This window comes from Netta rufina (assembly GCF_964035555.1).
Source record: "Netta rufina genome assembly, chromosome: 3".
In the NCBI taxonomy this organism is placed as follows: Eukaryota; Metazoa; Chordata; class Aves; order Anseriformes; family Anatidae; genus Netta; species Netta rufina.
Window position 1 is genome coordinate 10,909,898 of NC_140125.1, and position 19,000 is coordinate 10,928,897.

The 19,000-nt window shown below is 41.5% G+C and overlaps 1 protein-coding gene across 1 annotated transcript; it reads right to left on the bottom strand.

The window, feature by feature from the left end:
* Positions 1-277: 277 nt before the first annotated feature.
* On the bottom strand, positions 278-12,714 carry ANKEF1 (ankyrin repeat and EF-hand domain containing 1; the record flags this gene model as incomplete). Its single annotated transcript, XM_084285016.1, has 9 exons — positions 278-403; positions 1,862-2,005; positions 3,168-3,349; positions 4,665-4,891; positions 7,728-8,550; positions 9,406-9,529; positions 10,215-10,364; positions 11,743-11,942; positions 12,369-12,714. The coding sequence occupies 9 exons, from the start codon at positions 12,712-12,714 to the stop codon at positions 278-280; spliced, it is 2,322 nt and encodes a 773-aa protein (XP_084141142.1).
* Positions 12,715-19,000: the final 6,286 nt, after the last annotated feature.

Here is a 19,000-nt window from a genome sequence, read left to right on the forward strand (position 1 = left end):
AATCCCCTTAAAAAGAACGTGTCACAAGTTGCTGTTCCATAAAATACACTGAGCTCCAGTGCTTAGAATAATGAGGATAAACCTTTTCCAGTACTAAGCTCTTAACAAAAGCCCGCATAAGCAGTATAATTTGCAGAGAAAAACTTGCTATACATTTTATCATAACTGAGATGCATTTACTAAGCACCACATGATTCCTTTCTTACAAAGGTGTAGCCTTCTTTGATCTTTGTCCCCTCAAAATACGTGTAGAAGTAGCTTCCTGTAGCTGATACGCTTATTCCGTAACTGTTCTCTTAAAGGGGGTCAGGAAGGCTTCTGAGTTGCCAGCAAGAGTAGAGCGCTCCCGGAGCAATTCTTGCTTTCTTACCAGCTCCTTTGTTGTGGCTTCAGGGGTCCAAACCTAGAAAATAAAGGTAGTTGTAGTTACTTTGGGCAGGGCTTCTGCAATAAGAAAAGACTTGGCTAAACCAAGCTATGCTTTAGCCCTCCTTTCTGTCCTGAGATGTAGAACAAAACCAGTGCAGCTTCCCTGCAGGTACCACATCATCTTGTATATACAAGCAGAGCACTCCTGTCACTTCTAATCTGTAATATGCTGAGGGCTCAGCTCAGGGCTAATGGCAGGGAAGAAGACCCAAAGCTTTTTATTTAGAATGACTGATTCAGGCCCAAGATCCTCTGAGTGGAAAACAGTAATTAACCATAGAGTCACTGGCAGCATAGGCTTATTTCCCTGAGACCACTGCAGAAACAAGCTCAAATCAGAGTTAGGGAAATGGTAAATTCTAAACAAACAAAACTTCTTGGTCAGCAATGGTATTTGTTTCATATATAATAAAAATCTCCATGATCCTCTTTCATTTTCTCAATTATTCGTGAGCATTAACAGGTCCCTAATACAAAAGTGATACTTTAATTATTTTAACTCCAGGAGTTAAGTGTTTATTGTGCTGTGATTCATTTCACTCAGTGTCACTGACATAAGAAATCAGGTAATAAGTGATTGAGAAGGTGAGTTAGAAGTTGGTGCTGGTCCCTTAAACAAGGACTCCTATCCTTTAAGTGTTCTGTGTGAATATTAAAATTCATACCATGAACATGGTTGCATTTGTATTTAACGTGGTCTACTTTCATCCTAGTTTTAAAACTGGTAAGAGCTCAGTTTCTGTGATTTGTTATAATACATGTGGACATACATATCACCTTTTAGGTTTATTGTTGTTTTGTGGCAATCTTTACTCTATGTCATATCACCTATTAGTTAGTTAAATTGTGAAGCCCTTTCATTGGTTTGTTGTTGTTTTGGACCTACAGTAAGGCCTGCTCACAAAGGGGAAAAAAAAAATCATAAGTAGCTAGAAAACAGAATTGATCCAGGATTGAATCATGTTGGAAGCACCAACTTTTCAAGAGATCTTTCTCTCTGAAAGAAGCCATTCCTATGTTCCTGACTTTCAGTAACTGAAGGAGAAAGCAAACAAGATCTAATACAAACCAACTGGAATCAACTGTGAACCCTTCTACAACTTCTTTGCTGAAACTGTGAAGCCATTGTCTTTTTTTCCAACTAAATTTTGTTGGGATGCCAAGTTTTCTAATCAGCTGTTCAGAAATGTACAATGTGAGAGATGTCAGCTTCTGAAGACATGACTGGAATGAAGCCCTGGCTCTGAGCTGCACGTCATGCAAAATGCTGGGTGCTTTGCTAATGCACTTTGACTCTGGGCCAGACTCCTTCTAGTATAATTGGTCCAGTTTTCACTAATTAAATGACCAAACTCTTCATACTGACCTGCAAAGAATGTGATCTGTCTACCTTTAACATAAAACTGTAGTTAAGGTTTGCTACTGTACGTACTTTTCTGGGTTCGAATGCGATATCTTCTTTCTTAGTAGCACCACTGGTTATCAGAGAGTTCAGATAAATAACACTGTCCGTAAGGGAATGTGCTGCCTTTTCAAGATCAGGTTTTTCTATAACTGCCAGAGATACCTGTGAAAGCTAAAAGAGAAGTGGTTAATCCATTGCACACATGTTGCATTTAGAAACAAAGCATACATCCTCTGATACTTGTTTTACCATCCATTCACTGTGTGTGTGTGTGTTTCTGAATCTGTTCAGGATGTGTTTTTCTTAAAGCTTTTTTTATATATCAGAAATCTGTGAGGGGAGCACTTTAAAAGGTAGGGGATGACTCTCCTTCTTGGACATTAGAACATTAACTGCTCTTCAAGACTCACTAGACTATCACCTAGTGCCACGGGTGTTTCCATCCTGTGGCAGATGATGAGTAAGTGTCAGAAGTTGTCATCCTCCCTTCTGTGAAAACCCTATGCTACCCCCGAGAAACTTAAAACATGTTCAAAAGGCAGAAATCAGCATGTGGCTACTGTAACACGTTGGCTATGACATCCAGGGTGGGACTGATGATGGAGACTGCCAGCAACGCAAATATAATTGCGTTTTCTCTCTAAATAGCACCCCAGGTCTGATTAGCAATTAACACTGGTAAATCAGGAAGACTTCATCCACCACAATAAGGTAATCAGAATATGGTCACTGAGGCTGATGTCTGCGTGGGTGGTGGGAAAATAGTAAGGTACTCAAGGCTCCAGGAGGGTGCAGAAAATGCATTGGCAAGTACAGCAGCCAAATGCGTCGGTGTGGGCTTTAAGAAATAGGACTCTTCTCGACGGTGGAAGAAGGATACGAGACAAATGGGAAAATCAGAAGTCAGCAAGCCTGATATCAACTCAGTATGTTCAATTTAGAAGAGGAAAAAGATGCTTCTACTGACTTGAAGGGCCTTGAATTGGTCATACCCTTTGAAGAAACATGTGCTTCCTTTGAGAAACTGCAGTTGGCAGTTTTCAGTATTCGGACATCATAGTTAGGTGATCATTAGCTTTAGGGGGAAGGAAAGGAGGAAAGATTTTACATTCCTTGTCAGTGGTAAAGGATACAATTCTGCAGTGGGATTAGAGAAGGCACAAAATCCATAGAAATTACCAAATTACTGTTTTGAACAATGAACAAGTAGTAGTACTGGCAAAAACAAGCCCTGCTTCTGAGAATACTTTAACTTCCTGCTTTATACAGACTGATGGCAACTAAAGAAATAAACACTACTAATAAATCAGTCCTTTCTCCCCATTTCTCATACCTCTTCTTTCACAGCTTGCATCTCTGCAGGTGTCACTGTAGAAGGTGGCCTTGGCTTTGCAACTTTTTCTTTCTCTGCTCCTTTTTTTTCCGATACCATAAGCAAATTGTCCAGTTTATTTTGAAGCAGATCGATTATTCTAGAATCTGCAAATACCTTAGCAATATCAAGAGCGTTCTTTCCTGTATTTGAAAATAAATACCTGTTTAAGCCATGAAAATAAATCTTGGCACTTGTTGTAACTGGATAATGACACTACAGTCAACAGAACTTAATTAGGCATCTAATTTATTAGCCATTCAGTGTGCCAGTAGCCTGCCTGATGTTGGTGTGAGGGCTGGCAGTCAGCAGCACTGCTTGCAGAAATAAAGGCTTGCAGAAACGAGCCCTGAAACAAGATATTGAAGGAATTGTTGGAAGTGGTTGCTTTGCTTTTAATGTCCTGACGTTTGCATCTTAATATACCGGTCCTGCAGGTTGTCACTTAGATCTTTGAGAGGTGAGAGCATTTAGCACTTGGGATTGGCTAGCATACTACAGGGTTTGGAATTCAGACAAAGTTCTTGTTGGTACCTGCCCCTGCCAGTGGTTGCTCTGTGGCTGGCAGAGTCAAAGGAAAGCCCTGTGGTCTAAGTGGGGCTGAACCCCTTCAGAGCATAATAAAGGGGGAAACTCTTCTAAATCTTATGAGATGAGGCCTTAAAGTAATGGTGAGATCAAACTGCCACCATCAGTTATACAGAATTTCCCAGGATAATAGAAATGCAGAGTACGCAGTGCTTCTACAAGCAGGGTTTCACCTTCTAGGCATTTTGGGAAGGGAAGTCTTATTACGTAGCAACATTGTTTCCTACATTACAGCAAGGGCCAAAAAAGCAATCTTAACTGTTTAAATTGCTCTTAAAATAGAGACAATAATAGTCATTGAAAGGTCTGCTGTGAGGAGGCAACCCTTCAGTATCAGTTCAGACTTGTGTTTCTGTTAAGCCGCTTTTATCTCAGGGACAAGTATTTACAGGCTAAGCAGCAAGAATTTCTTTATTTAACTAGTGTTGTCTGTGCGTGCAAAATTACAGGCAGTTGAAATGTGCGGCAGAGTGCACACTGGCCAAAACTAAAATCTACTTTTCCATTCAATAATACTAATAACTGCCTAGATTTTTTTTTCATTAAAGCCGCTTTCATCTCCAAATGTATCAGGTGAGGAGTAACAGCTATCAGGGATGTTTTCAGCCACAGTCTTGGGGTGGGAGGTTGTACTTATTAATCATGTCATTATGTAACTTCATTTTATAGACATATAAAAAGTAGGAAAGCTGACTAGTTAGAATAGTGATTCCATACTGTAGAAAACTAGTTGAACTTAACTTTACCTTTATCATAATCCTGATAGCAGTCATAAATTCAGAATACTTCTCAAAACATTCCAATAACTTATTTTTCTTATAAAACTTGTATGCACTTAAGCAGTCCCTGTGGGGAGACACTGATATTTACCATTGCTGTTTGTTGTTTGGATGTCAGCACCTGCATTGATTAAAAAATGTACCATATCCAATCTACAGATCTCAATGGCTCTCATTAGTGGGGTTGCACTGCCTATTGCAGGTGCATCCACTGCTCCTCCAGCCTTCACTATCAGCTCAGCAATCTCTAGGTGTCCATTATAGCAAGCGTGGTGGAGGGGAGTCCACATGAAATTGTCTGTTGCGTTCACGTCGGCCCTGCAAAAGAGTAAGAGGGGTTGTGGCAGATGATGCCAGACACGAAATACAGTAACTTCTACGGCTCTAAGTACAATCAATGACAACTGCATGATAGTGGCATATTCAGTGTAAATAAGTATTTTCATATTGCTAACGCTACTTTGAAACTGTTTTAGAATGTGATACGTAGCTTGTCATATTCATTGTGTGTGCCTGGGTGGTGGTCATGGTCCTCTCGAAGATGACACAGGGTCCTCCTCCCCAGGGAAGTTTTCACACATACAGACAAAAATAAGCTTTGGGGCAACTTAGTCTTTCTGTAAAATGCTCGTAGTGTTTGTGCTCCAGCTTCCCTGAGGATGGCCAAAGGCAGGTTAAAGAATCCAAAAAAGAAAACTTCTGGGCCAAGAACACGTGCTCCAAAATACATGGCAAAATTGCTTCCTGCACTATTTAAAAATGAGTTAGAGAAGATCTATTACAGAAAAGCCGAGGATTTAAAACTTTTTCAGCTACCATGTCACTGGTCTAGATCCTTCTGCCTCCCAGGTTGGTAATGGCATGTTCTGGAGGCTGCAAGGGCAGGTTTTGGGGTGATATTTGCAGTGTGCTGCCTTCAGAAGAATCTCGGGAAAAGCATTACAGCAGCTGGCTGCCTTGGGAGCTTTTCAGCCAGGGGCATGGAAAGGTGAGGCTTGGGGAACAAGAGCCACTAGTGTTAAAAAAAAAAAAAAAAAAAACACTTTGTAGTGTTAAAAGGGAAGAAATATGGTTCCTCATGTCTTTGAACAAAGCATGGTCTGTGACCATACCTGGATCTGTTGTCTCCCTCGTGTGCCATGTGTGGGTTCAGAAGGGGTCAAAACTGAGGGAATCCCCTAAAACTCCTGCACACTCAATTACTTTCCATTGTGTTTAGGACAGCCTACAGGTCCTGAACTGCATTAGGGACAGTCCCATTTACTCAAGGGACAAAGAGCTGATGTCTGCCTGAAAGACATGGAAGGAGGTAGAGGGAAGAAAAGCTAAGAAGCAAGCTGCTTGCCCAGAGAGCTTTTTTGCTTATCTGATCAGGTGGTTAATATTTAACTGTGGATCAAAAGAACTGACTAATCTATTCATCTCTTCTTGCTTAAAATTTTAATCTGTTTCAGAATTCTGCCTTTGCTGAGATCATATAGCAGAAAATTCCCCAGATCTAACGGTTTTATCTTTGTTATCTTGCAGTTGCTTAGCTATTATGACTTACTTGTAGGCAGATGTCATTTCCTCTATATTTCTCATTTAAAATGCAGGGTTACACTTACTCTACTTTCTCTCCCTACCCACTCCCCATGCCTGGACTGATCCTCTTTCTGTCCCTGACTCTCTTTTGTTAACTTCACTCTATGGGAAACAAACTGATTGAAGGGAACAGGAAAGACACAGTGCTGGCATAAAATTCAACATTTTCTTTGGATCAAACACGGGTGAATTTGCCTTATTTCTGAGTCTTTCTGGAACAAGGTAGAAAGTAGGCACCACTGATTTATGCTTAAACCTCAGCATTTTTTATAGCTCTAGATAAGTATTTCATTTGCCATTTGGTATGCATTTATAATACTGAAATGGCCATATTGTAAAAAGTATTTAAATTCCCATGCCAAAATGAAAGTGTTTGAAAGTCCACAATGTTGAAAGATGCAAAGCTAAAACCATACTGAAAACTTTCCTTTCTGATTTCAATCAATTTAAAATATCAAAACTAGAATTTTTTATTAACTATTATTGCATTTATAGGTCTAAATACGATGAGATGTGACTACTGCACTGTCTAGTGAGATCTGATGAAAGCAGTGGAGATAAATTTGCTAGATTAATTTGATAACTCTTGTATCTTTATCTTTGGAAGACCTGAATTTACACACTTACACAGCTTTACATATGCTGCAGGAACGTCAGTGTAATTACCAGGGTGCATAAATTTGTACATGCTGTTAAGTCTCTGCAGGATCTCGAGCAATGGCTGGAGACACTTATCCTTAGAAATGAACATTAAAATAAATTCTAGCAACAGGTAGAGAACATAGCTAACGTAAATATTGTCTCTGTAAAATGTTCTCTTAAGCAGTTATCTGAATGTAGGACTGTGGCAGTTTGATCATAAAAAAAAAAAAAGAAGAGATTATGCTATTACATAAATATGACTGATTTTTTCTTAAAATGCTTTCATTTTTAAGCTGTTATGAAGGTTTTTCACAGGTGTATCTGTAGGCTACAAAACTGCTGAAGCACTTCTGAAGAGGGGAACAGACTAAATAGCAACGTGCACTTCTGGAGTAAATCCTGCTGCCTCAGCCTGCTGAGGCTGCAGAGGAAAGTGATTCTTGGTAGAGCTGATTCTCTTAAAACATTTGCATGCAAAAGCTCTGGCATGTGGAACAGGGAAGTCTGAGACTTCCTTGATGATTCATCTAAAAGTATCTCAATGATTTCAGGCTAGCCACTTAAGTCAGATTTCCAAAAAATCATTCATGTAATTTTGAAAGTTATTTTGAAGATGCACTCCTTGAGACATGGATATAAACTAGCCACAGCTCCAATAGACTACATGTAGGTGCTCTGCATCTAAGTGAAATGTCAGTAGCTCAGACACCAACAATTTCAGATCTGGGAAACTTGCCTTTAGATGTTTTTGTTTCCTCATTACTAAAATGTAAAAAATAATAAACTAAACCACTGTAACTCAGCATCTTACGGAATTATTATGCTAAATAGCATGCATACAAAAACTATAGTCTGTTGCATCCAAATGTTTATTGGAAATTTATGCTCCCAGAATAGCAATTAAAGAAAATCTTTGGAATGATCTTACCCCTTTTCCAGAAGATACTGCACGAAGTCTATGTTCCCACTTGCGCATGCAGTCATCAAAGGTGTTTTGTAATACTTATCTTTTATGTCTACTGGCACACCCTCCTCAAATGCTTTCTCTAGAGACAGAATGTCTCCTGCCCTGACAAGGAAGTTAATGTTCATGTACATTTTCCTTGGTTCATCTATATACCAGGCACGGTCGTCGTGCACGGGGTGGGCAGATGGGTGGTCTCGGTTAAAGCGGTAGCTATCGGCAGTGTTCTGAACAGCCTCAATCATGTATACAGGGAAGCCGTCTTCCCTAAGTGGACACGCACTCTTTGGAATAATGCAAATTGGCACGGGGACAGCAATGCCTCTTTTGCCTCTTCGTTTCTTCCCTTTCTTTCCTTTCTTCCCTTTGGGTCCATAAGATGTTATAAGATAGTTTTTCTGCAAGTATTTAGAGCCTTTAAAAAATTCTTCAGTGTTGATTCCTTCAGGGTCAGCTCTTTCATGCGCTTCAGCAATAGTTTGTATTTGCTCAGTGTCCACAAAGGCACACTGCTTCTGAATAACTGCTATGAAATCATCCTTAGCTACTGTTCCATCTCCTTGGTCAACGGCCTCAAATGCCTTCCGGAGGGCATCCTGGTGCTCTAAGGACCAGTCGTACAGCCTCAGTGCCCACTGGGGGTTCTTCTCCTTAGCTTCAGACTTAGACTTTTTTTTAAAGTTATTTTCAATTTTGCGCAATTCGGTTACTGCTGCTTTAAAACCGCCTTCCTTGGCAACTGCTCTTGGAGTCTTTGCCAACAGGTTTGTCCACGTAGGATCGCAGCCTGACAATATAGACACACTTTCACTGATAGTGCAATGGAATTAATAAATGGCAATTACTTAACGTAAGAGTCTTGTAATATGTGTGTAGCTAATTAGCACAGGTCTACAATTTTATAAAGTCTTAACTATAAATAACAATAGTCAATGCAACCGCATCAGTGATCCCAACCTGGAAAGCTAGGCACACAGCCACATTTGTTTTCCAAAGGGAGATTCACCAGGCAACCCATACTCTACTCCATCTACTCATGAATATGTATGGGAAGGGAGAAGTTCAGTGAAAATTTTACATTTTTACTTAAAATAGCAACCAAGTTTAAGAAGAAACCAACTAAGATTAAGATGTTACTCACTCTTCTGTAGCCCAACATTGTGATTTGGTAATGGACTGTAAGCTAAATATTTGGACCACAAGAACATAACGTAGGATTGTACATGGTCCTACGGAAAGACAATTGGAAGTGGTATGATCATTTGAGTAACTTAGAAAATCATCACAGCTTATTTGGAGTATGTTTTAATACCCACGGGTGCTAAGTTTTCCCCATGACTACAGTGAGATCAGGTTGTTAAAATGATCAGTGAAACAAAACCACTTAATGCTGTCCAGTTCTAAGTTACACAAACCCGTGTTGTTCCTGTTGATTTTCTTGAGAAATGTTTTATTTCATCATAGCCACGCTAGTAGAAGTGAACAGCAATAGCCTATGTTAGGTACTTCTTAATGAGAATCGCACTTGTCACATGATACCCCAGAGAGACAATTCCTTCGGAGATGCCCGAGTGATGTCAGTCTTTCCTCTAACACAGAAAAATAATATATACAATAGTCATGAAGTAACTTCTTAATGTACCTCGTTGTCCTATAAACTTGCAGCAATTTGCAAATCCTCCCTCTGCAGCATAATGAAGTGGTGTGTTACCGTTCATAGCGATCAGGCCCAAGTCTCCATTATAAGCTGAAATAATCCTCAGGATCTAGAAAAGCAAAAACATGACCACCAAAAGTCATCTGTGTTTCTTAGGAGGGGGGAACTGTGAGACTGATTTACAAATGAAATGCAGTATCGTATATTCCTGGTTTACATAGTGAACTTCTCTCCCTTGCCCAGCTGATCAATGCACACATGACACTCATGTTTTCTATAGTACGTGCCTACTTTACTCAGGAATTAGAAACCTCCTTCAGTTGTAGATACCAAGAACAACCTTCACTATTGCAGGCCTGCCATCTTCAAGACCTATGTGTAATCATTGTGTGCATAATAAAAATTGCATAATTTAATAAAGACAGTAGTTGGGAAGATACAGGGAAGAAATAGCCTCCCTGCAGCTATTTGTATCTGCCTTTCCTACAATGGGAAGGTTTCATCCATGTTACACAACTGTGACGTGCTACATGTTGGGGGAAACAAGCTCTCCAGAGGACCTATTCACACCAGACAGCCACAGTAGCACACACACTCTGGGGTACCTTGGCAAAAAAGCTCTGCAATTATGAGAGAGATTCTGTCACTTCTGGCTTCCCTTTGATACTCAAAAAGAAGTGGCTTTTAACTACTAATTACTGTGCTTTGATCAGCTGAGATACTGGACTCCAAATAGATAAATAAATAATGGCCTGGCTTTGCAGCAAGCTGTTCAACACCACAAATGATGATACCTCAAAAAAGCCTCCTTTGGCTGCAAAATGTGCAGCACTGTGTCTTTCATTGTCAAATAGGTTAACGTCGACTCCTCTCTCAAGCATACCACGCACCAGCTCAAGAACACCTTCTCGTGCTGCTTCCATTAAGGCTGTGCGACCCGTAGCCTGCAAGGTAGCAAGAAAACAATTCAGAATGTGCATTGTGTGCTAATTCAGGTTGAAAGAGTCCAACATGATCTGATTGCTGCAGGGCAGCATAAAATGAAGGCTTCTTTTAGGTGTTATTGAAAAAAGTAGACATGTCTAATACTTTCAACAGCATTTGTATGAAAACTTTAGGAATCTAGTCTTAATGCTTCTAAATCATGAGTAGTCAAATCATAGTGACTCAACTATGTTAGTAACCTGAGTCACCTGAACAGCCACACAAAAATCAATTCCCTATTTGAGGAAATACTTTTTTTTTTTTTTCTTTCTGGGTGCATGCTCTTGTGTATAAAGATTTAACACAAAATACCAATTATATCTTGAAAGAGCATAAGTAACTGTGACTTTGGTAGATTCGGTGACTGTCTCAAGAATAAAGCACCTCTCAGCTCAGGGATAGCGTCCTATTAACCTAATGGCCCACACCAACTCTTAAAATCTCTTACCTGCTGCTATACAGAGGGGCAGAGATAAAGGAAGGGCAGGAAGCAGACAATGAGCTGTGGATTTCGTTGTACCGAACCATGATTTGTTCCCTGATATCTTTCTTTGGGCCTAGCAAAACATTCCCATTATGTTGCCAGGTATGTGTCTACAGTATTAGACCCAAGATGCAGGTTTCTCATCCTATTGCAGGCATGCAGAGTGCAGAAGGTGGGAATGTGCCTCAGAGGATGTGATAAAGATGTCCAAATATTGGTAGTGTAAAATGTTTTGGTATAGCTACAAATTAGGAAGGATGCTGCAAATGCTAGGACAAAAGCAAAAGCCAGGAGTAGCTCTAAGGGAAAGCCTGATAATCTTGAAGGTCTTTTCCAACCTAAATGATTTAATGACTCTATGGCTTGATCAGTAGCACAGGGCTTCATGTCCTTAATGCCATTGATAAATTTAGCAAGTAAACAAATACACGACTAAGATGTACAAAAGGGAGAAAAGAGTTTCTTATGTCTCGTCACTACCTTGATCCCCATTCATGTTTCTTCTGTTCGACTCACCTTTTTAGTATTACTTCAACCCTGAAAACCTTGGGGCACATCCAGCTGAAGCACAGTGAACTAGAACTCTTAGGAGTTGGCACACTTATCCCTCGTTTTTTAAATATTTGCACTCTAACCTACAAAAATCTGACTCAGGATACATGATTCAATCAGAAGACTTAAATCTCTGTTCCTGCAAAAAAAATGTTGATAAAGAAGGGAATAGATATCCCCACAGAGTAATGAAATTGCCACTGTTGTGCAATTTTAATGTGAGGATTTATGGTTATACATTCCAGTCAGGTGACCATTCGTTACTCCTGTATACACATTCTTAGTTACCAAAATATTCATACTGGGTCTCTTGAATCGGGATTTGCTCCTCTTTCCAAGAAATTCAGACATATTTCTTTAATATCATGAGCTTGCTCACAGGCTTGTAGAAATATAGGCTTCCCATCAGTAGTACAGTTGTTAAGATCCGCACCATAATCCAGGGCAATTTGAGTGCAGTGATAATGCCGTCGTGTAGGTAAAATGCAGTAAAACAAAACACCTGCAAAGAAAAACAGCAAGGATTATGGTGTAATGGTAAATGATAAGAAAGGTTATTTATGCTATAAACTTCACAGATGAATGGACAGAGACTCCTTCATCAGAGGCCCATTAAATTCTCTCCCATATAGAAATGTAAAAAGGATTTCTAGTTTAGGACCTCTGAACTCAGGGAGTTTACCAGAATTGAGTATGTGGCTGCTCATGGGAGAACACATTGGAGGGATCTATGATTTAAAGGCCTGGATTGTTCAGGGAGAATAATTTTCATTTTTACCAAAGGCCAATAGCTTCTGTTGAGCTTTAAGCATTACCCTCCACTGTGGTTCCTCTCTTCAGAGTGAGCATGCCATACATAGCAAGCACGTAACGCAGTAAGGAGCCATTTTGTGCTATTTCTGGTCTGATCGGGTTCCTTTTTACTTACCTTTCCCTTCATTATCAACAACAGTCATGTCTGCTTTAGCTTTTACTAGTAAGTCCAGAACCAAGTCATAGCCTAGCTCGGCTGCCCTCATTGCTGGAGTACGTCCCATTTTGTCCTGGACATCTGGATGAGCTCCCAGCTGTAGCAAGAAGCTGCACATGTCGGTGTCATTCTTAGAGCAGGCCAAAGAGAGGGCGCTGTACCCGTCTGTAGGCTCTGTGAAGTTAATGAGGTTGGGGAAGCCGTGCTGGACCAGCTTTTCTATTTGCTTCTTGTCTTTCTGGTGGACACACTGGAGAAGTTTGTAGATCTGTAAGTCTTGAAGTCTGTCATCTACTGGTAGCATACCTGAGTAAGAAAAAATGGCTTCATCTAAGGAAGGAATTTCTGCACTGGGAGAGAGGAAAACACGTAAACACAGAGATGAGATTACTCTGGCATGCCAGGAAGAACAGGTATCAACCTATGTTCAAGGCATGCAATTATCTACTTACCTACTTAAACTTGACAGAGCACAGAGCTTTAAGTGAATTTCTCTCACTTAGTGTATATGGTACATATAGAGACTACATAAACACAGGAAGCACCTTGCAAATTGCTCTTTCCAGTAATCAAACTGTTCAGAAGAAATCCCTTCCAAGGTGAAACTTAAGGTAAGGAACTGTAAGCTAACTGCTTCCCATTCAAGGAACTGCAATAATCTATAATTACTTGGAGGCCCAAGTTGAGGCTGGTCACCTGCCATTTTAGTACGTGAGAAAAAAAATCACATGTCCCAGTTACGAGTTTTGCTAAAGCATAAAATAGATGCTAGGATCACTTCATCAATACCGGAGCATCTTCCTTTGTTAGTAACTAATGCATGAACTTCCAGCTGGGCTGTGTGCATAAAAGGGTAAATTGCGTTTCTCTGTGGTAAATCCCTCGGGGAAAAAAGGTGCAGGCAGTGAGATGCTGACATGGGAAAAGATTCCTCCAGGTAATGCAACAAATACTTGTAGAGGAAAGTGTGCTGCAGGATACCAGCTTTGCATTTTCCTCGGTTATGGTTATTTTTTAGACTTTTTATCCTCTGTTAGCTGGTCTTGTGGCTGCAGGGACAAGCAAGGGTCAAGGCCATTTCTGGAGCTTGCTATCAGCTTCAAGCAAGCCCTGGATCAACCTGTGCTTCAAAAACAACACTTATAGGGCAGACAACAAAAAATGTGGAAGAACAGGTCCCCTTAGGGATTTATTTTATTTTATTTTATTTTATTTTATTTTATTTTATTTTATTTTATTTTATTTTATTTTATTTTATTTTATTTTATTTTATTATCCATATAGGCTGTAAATTGTACCACTTAGCAATCTTCCTGGCTACTATTGAGTGTTTTGTGGCTGTCTGAGAAGAGGTGAGTTGTAGGAATGATTCAGAAGGATGCATAATTTCAACAGATTTTTTGAGTCACCACCTCCCTTTCTGGAAAGGAAATCTGAAATAAAACTGCAGGAAAAATAGAGTGAATAAAGGCTAACCATACTGGGAACAGGTGAAAGTACTTTTTGTACCACAGGTATGCCATGTCAGTTGTTGTTTCTGTAACTACTGCCTTTCATTTCTTTTGAAATCAGAACTCTCATTCTGAACACATACAAAATATATTCTTACAACACATGATTAAATCATTAAGCATCAATAACTCAAATCTGTCACCTAAATCCTTACTACGTTGTGTTTCTTGTACGTTGTCCTGTAAAAGGGAATAAATGCTGATTTTTTTTAATTATATTTTTCTGGTAGGGGTTACAACAATAGTAGCACTCAGTCCTAATGTTTAGAGTTCAGAAATAAGGCTACTTCTGGGTAAAGCCCTGGGAGGAAGGAAAACAGAGTACCCTGCGGAGTCTAGCTTTTAGAGCCTGAGACATTAGAAGTCATTTCTGAGCAAAGCTTCTGGACAAGGACCTTTGTCCTGGGTTCTGGTGAAGCGGTGTGACCTCTGCAGCGAGGAACAGCACAAAGGTACTACAGGGAAGGCTCTTACACTGTTTATGACTCTGAAGCTCAGAAAGAAAAATCTTTTTAATAATGCTTAGGTGGAGCTGACAAGCTTAAACTGTTCTCTTGTACTCTTGCTCTCTATTCCGCACCACCCTGTAGCTGTAACAAACTTGGTTTCACTTCCAAAATGGGCCCTTTCTTCCCACTGCATCTGCGTGCACACAGAGAGCCCAGGCTCCCGTTCCTTAGGTGCTGTTTAAATGATCAAAGCACTGCCTGATCCCTTCTGGTCAGCCTGCCCAGAGTGAGCCCATTCCACAGCCCATGGGCCTCCCCCCTGAAGGAGGGCTGGGCATGATCGCAGCTCTGCCCCATCCTTTCTGAAATGCTTCTGCTCTGCCTCTGCCCTAGCCAGCACCGCAGGCTGCAGAGCAGCAGGGGCATGCACCTCGCTGCCTTTGGGGCTGTGGCCCCCAAAAAAGCTGCAGGGCTCGTCTGCAGCCTGGCTTACTGCTGCTGAGACCGCCCGCAGGGTGCCAGCCGCATGCTCCTGCAGCCAGCCCAGTCTGCAGTGCTCCAAGGAAATCAATACTCACCTATTGACACTGTCTGAGGAACTGACAAGATCTTGTGTTTGAGGATTTTTCCTGTATTTCTCAGCGCTTTCTGCACAAACACCTGGATTTTGCACAGCATTTTTTCAGGAACTTATTTAAGATCAAAACTTGTCTTATTTTTCCCTTCTTTCTCCCCCATGAAGCTGCAAACACTGAAAAAACAATGTTCTCCCTGCAAGTAGGTTAGTAAAGCTAAGAGCACAAGAGCGCTATCATAATTGATAACATTTTTTTAGTAACATCCAATGAAGGTTTAAATGAATGTAATATTCAGTGCATACAGCTTTGGATTCATTTTATGGATTATCCTTGAGATTCGTAACAGTACCTGAGCCACATCTAGCACAACCATCACACTCAGCATCTGAAGTATCCAGAACAAGCACATCCTAGGATGCCATTCTGCAGCGGGCAAGGTGACACACTTGGAAAGCAAGTCTGAAACTGAAGCACATCTCGCATGCTTCAGCAATTACTAGCTGCAAGTAAACACCTGCCATCACTGGTGTTGTTGCTGTCAGTGTCCCCAGCAGTGACACAGCAGAGGGACACAGGAACAGCAGCAGTGTCAAGAGGCAATCGAAGAATCACCAGCACTGATGGAAAACAGACGTGCTGCATGTGGTAAACACCACAAAATATGGTTGAAAAACAACAAGCCATGCATCATTCATGCAATATCCCTGTATATATGTCCAATAAGCATTTGAACTATGTGACTAGGTATTATTTTTGCTCCCCAAAACCTTTGCCTCGTTCATGATATGGGACTCACAGCACAATTTCCACTTATTCCACGCTTTCCCTTTTGCTCACAAGGCAATGTATTATCCCAATGTTAGTCCCAGTGCAGCATGATCAGTTGTTCCTGTTGGTTTTGAGATGCTTATCCTGGTAATATTTTAGTACTTCACACACAGCAACAAAATTATTTCTGTAAACATAAGTGAAATTATTTTTGACATAATGGTGAAGTATGTTGTTATCTCAGTTTACCCACCAGTGAAATCCCCTAGCAAGTTTAAAGTCTGCTTCAGAGCATTAAGAACCAACAATTTACATGAAAACAAACATAACAATTTAGCTGTGATGGTTAGTATTTCTTTATAGTATTTCTTCAAAGGGATTGGGTCCTGTTTTATTAGAAATTTCCACAGTAACAGAACTAAAATAAGACAGGTGGGATAGAAGCTTATACCCAGAGTCAGGTAAAACTGCAAGCAAGTGAAACAGCCTTTTATAATGAAAATGTAACTACAGCATCCTGGGATTTTCATTAAATAAATGCTGCCAATTGTGTGCATTTCATAGGGTTTATATCACTTAACCCGTAGGACCTTTTAACAGAAAACAAAGGATTGTTGTCACAGCTTTGAGACAGTCATACTCTGGGGAGCACTTCATGAAGCTATAATCATAAATCCTGGGCTTGTAACATCTGTGGAGCAGCAACTTTATCTGTTGACAAACATCAACAGGATCGCCGCTTTCATCCTGCCAGCTTCTGTTATTGTTTTGGTTGAAAGCATGAACTCTTTCCAATTCTGATGAACCCTTTTCCCAGTATACCTACTATTAGGAAGGGCATTTTAATCAGGCTGGTTTCTCACAAAGCTTTCCAGGCAGTGGCCACGCTGCATTGGTAGGGAGGGTCTGCTGGCCAGCACTCTCACTCGCTTTCTGTCAAAGCCTGGTGCCCGGCCGCTGCTGGAAGCACTTGTGACTCCTTTTTTTTGGTTTGCAACATTTTTCAGTTTCAACATTTCAAGTAGAAAGCATCCCTTTAATTATCACTATTCACAAAGCAGTAAACAAAATTTTCATGTCTTTTATCGTTAGTGAGAGAAAATAGCTTGGAACTTTCTAAATTTGGCCCATTCGCATGCTGGCCATAGAGATAAGCCGGAACCCTCTGTGCTGGTACAAAAGAAACTGATACGGTAACGCTGCCACGTTATATTTCTAGCTTTGTACAGATAATTACTCTGGATTTTTGGCTGTGGCTAACGTTTAACAGGAACAATGTAACAAAATCCTCCTCAGACTGAATCATGGCATAATGAATAGCCTGTAATGCCATGTTTATTCTTCTAAGACGTGCATTTTGTTTTCAGCTTGCCATGCCAGTGTCCGTCTGGGAGTGACTGGAGCCGCAGCCAGGAGGGCGAGGAGCTGCAGGGCACCGCCGAGAGGAGAGGTGAGGGGCAGAGGTGGCACCGGGCAGCCTGCCTCAGAAATCACCTTTTGGTTACAAAACCCAGCAACCCTCCCCGGGGCCCTGCAGCAGCCGCATGTCTCCCCTCACAGCACCGGGCCTGTCGCACCCGCCTGGCCCCTCGGGGGCACTCACCTGCGGCCGCTGCCACCGACCCCAACCTGCCTCAGGGTGCCGTGCCCGCCATTATGCCCAGACAGCCGCGCTGCCCTTGGCAACGGCGACACGACGGGCGTCGGAGGCTGGACTTGGCCGTTGGCCACCAGCCCTTGGCAGTGGAGAGGCCGTGAGGCGGCGAGGTGAAGAAGGGGGGCTCGCCCCACGCCTGCAGGGCCTGGCTTTAGGATCAGGGGCCAGGGGCTGCGAGGGCAATGCCAGCCCTCCTGCATGGGGTCTCTCAGTGGGATGTGACAGCCTCTGGTGGTTTTCCGGCTTGTTTTCTTGCAAAACCTCCTCGCCCTCCCGTGAGAGGCAGTGCAATGTAGTAGTGTCAGTCCTGACGCTTACGCTCAAGATCCATGGGTAAACCAACTTTATAGCTATTTGCAGGGGGCTGTGTGGTAGTGTAACATAAATTAAACATGTTGGGCTTGAATCAAAGCGTAATTGCTCATAGACCTGACTGGGAGGATAAACCTATTTATCAACAGGAAAAATGTCAGTGCCAACAGTCAGGGAAAAATGCTCAATGCTGTTTAAGTGAGTTGAAGGAGAAGCCCTCCTAAAAAACAAATACCACTACCACTGGGACTTCCAAAGCTGTCTGGACTTCTTTTCTGTCGTCTGTCATGGCTAATTTCAGCCTCTAAGTGCCAGTAGCCAATTGGCCCTTAATACTGTTGTTGGGCTCAGCAATTGCATAGCTAGCCAGGACAGGCTGTTGAATTATTTGCAAAACACCTGTAGTATTAGGAGGTCTGAGGTCAAGTCATTTTTTGACATGCAGTATGTTTCACCAGGGAAGTGGTGTTGTGCAGCTGGATGCATGTCCAACAGAGCAGAAGGGTGGGCGATTGAAGGCACCAGCGTGAGTGGTGAATCACAGCAAGAAATACAGATAGATATTAACATAAAGCATTTCATTATTTTCCCTGCAAGAAGTGCCAATTATACAGAACCTACTTCATGGTAGCACACAACCTTGTGTCCTGAATGTGGGCAGTCACAGAGGTGCTCTGCTGGCTTCATTGTTACCTGAATGAAAGCAGTCTATGGAGCTCATGGCACACAGGTTTTACCCACCATGCCAGCACCTAATAGTGAGATAATCAGTAGTAAATTATCTCCTAACCACATCTGCTCCGAAGAACGTTTTTTACTGAAAAGTTTATGTTTTCGCCTTGTATTACTCACCCATAAACATTAACCTCAATTGGTCCTACAATATACATACCTCATCACGATGGGTAAAGCCTCCATTAATGACATGCTCACTTTAAAGCTCCAAAGTGGACTAATTACAAATAAAAATATTACACTGCTTAACAGCTGATCCAAAGTGTTTGAAAGCTAAAGGCTGTGAAGTTTGGTTTGGTGCTAGCAGAAGGTGCCAGACTGACAGCACCACACAGCCCCTGTACAGAACAAGTGCAGTAATATAGCTGCCATCCTTAGTACAACTTGCTGTCTTTGTGTTGTGATGGTTTTTACTTGACAATGTGGAAGCACAAGGGTGCCACAAACGTCCCACAGCTGATATCTGGAGGGAGGCTGTGCACTCTAAGGGCTCTTGTGCTGCTTGGCACTGGAGAATCCTGCTGACATCAGTCAAAGCTGGGCTAGGCGGTAGCCTGACGTTAGCTGGAAGCTGTTTTGG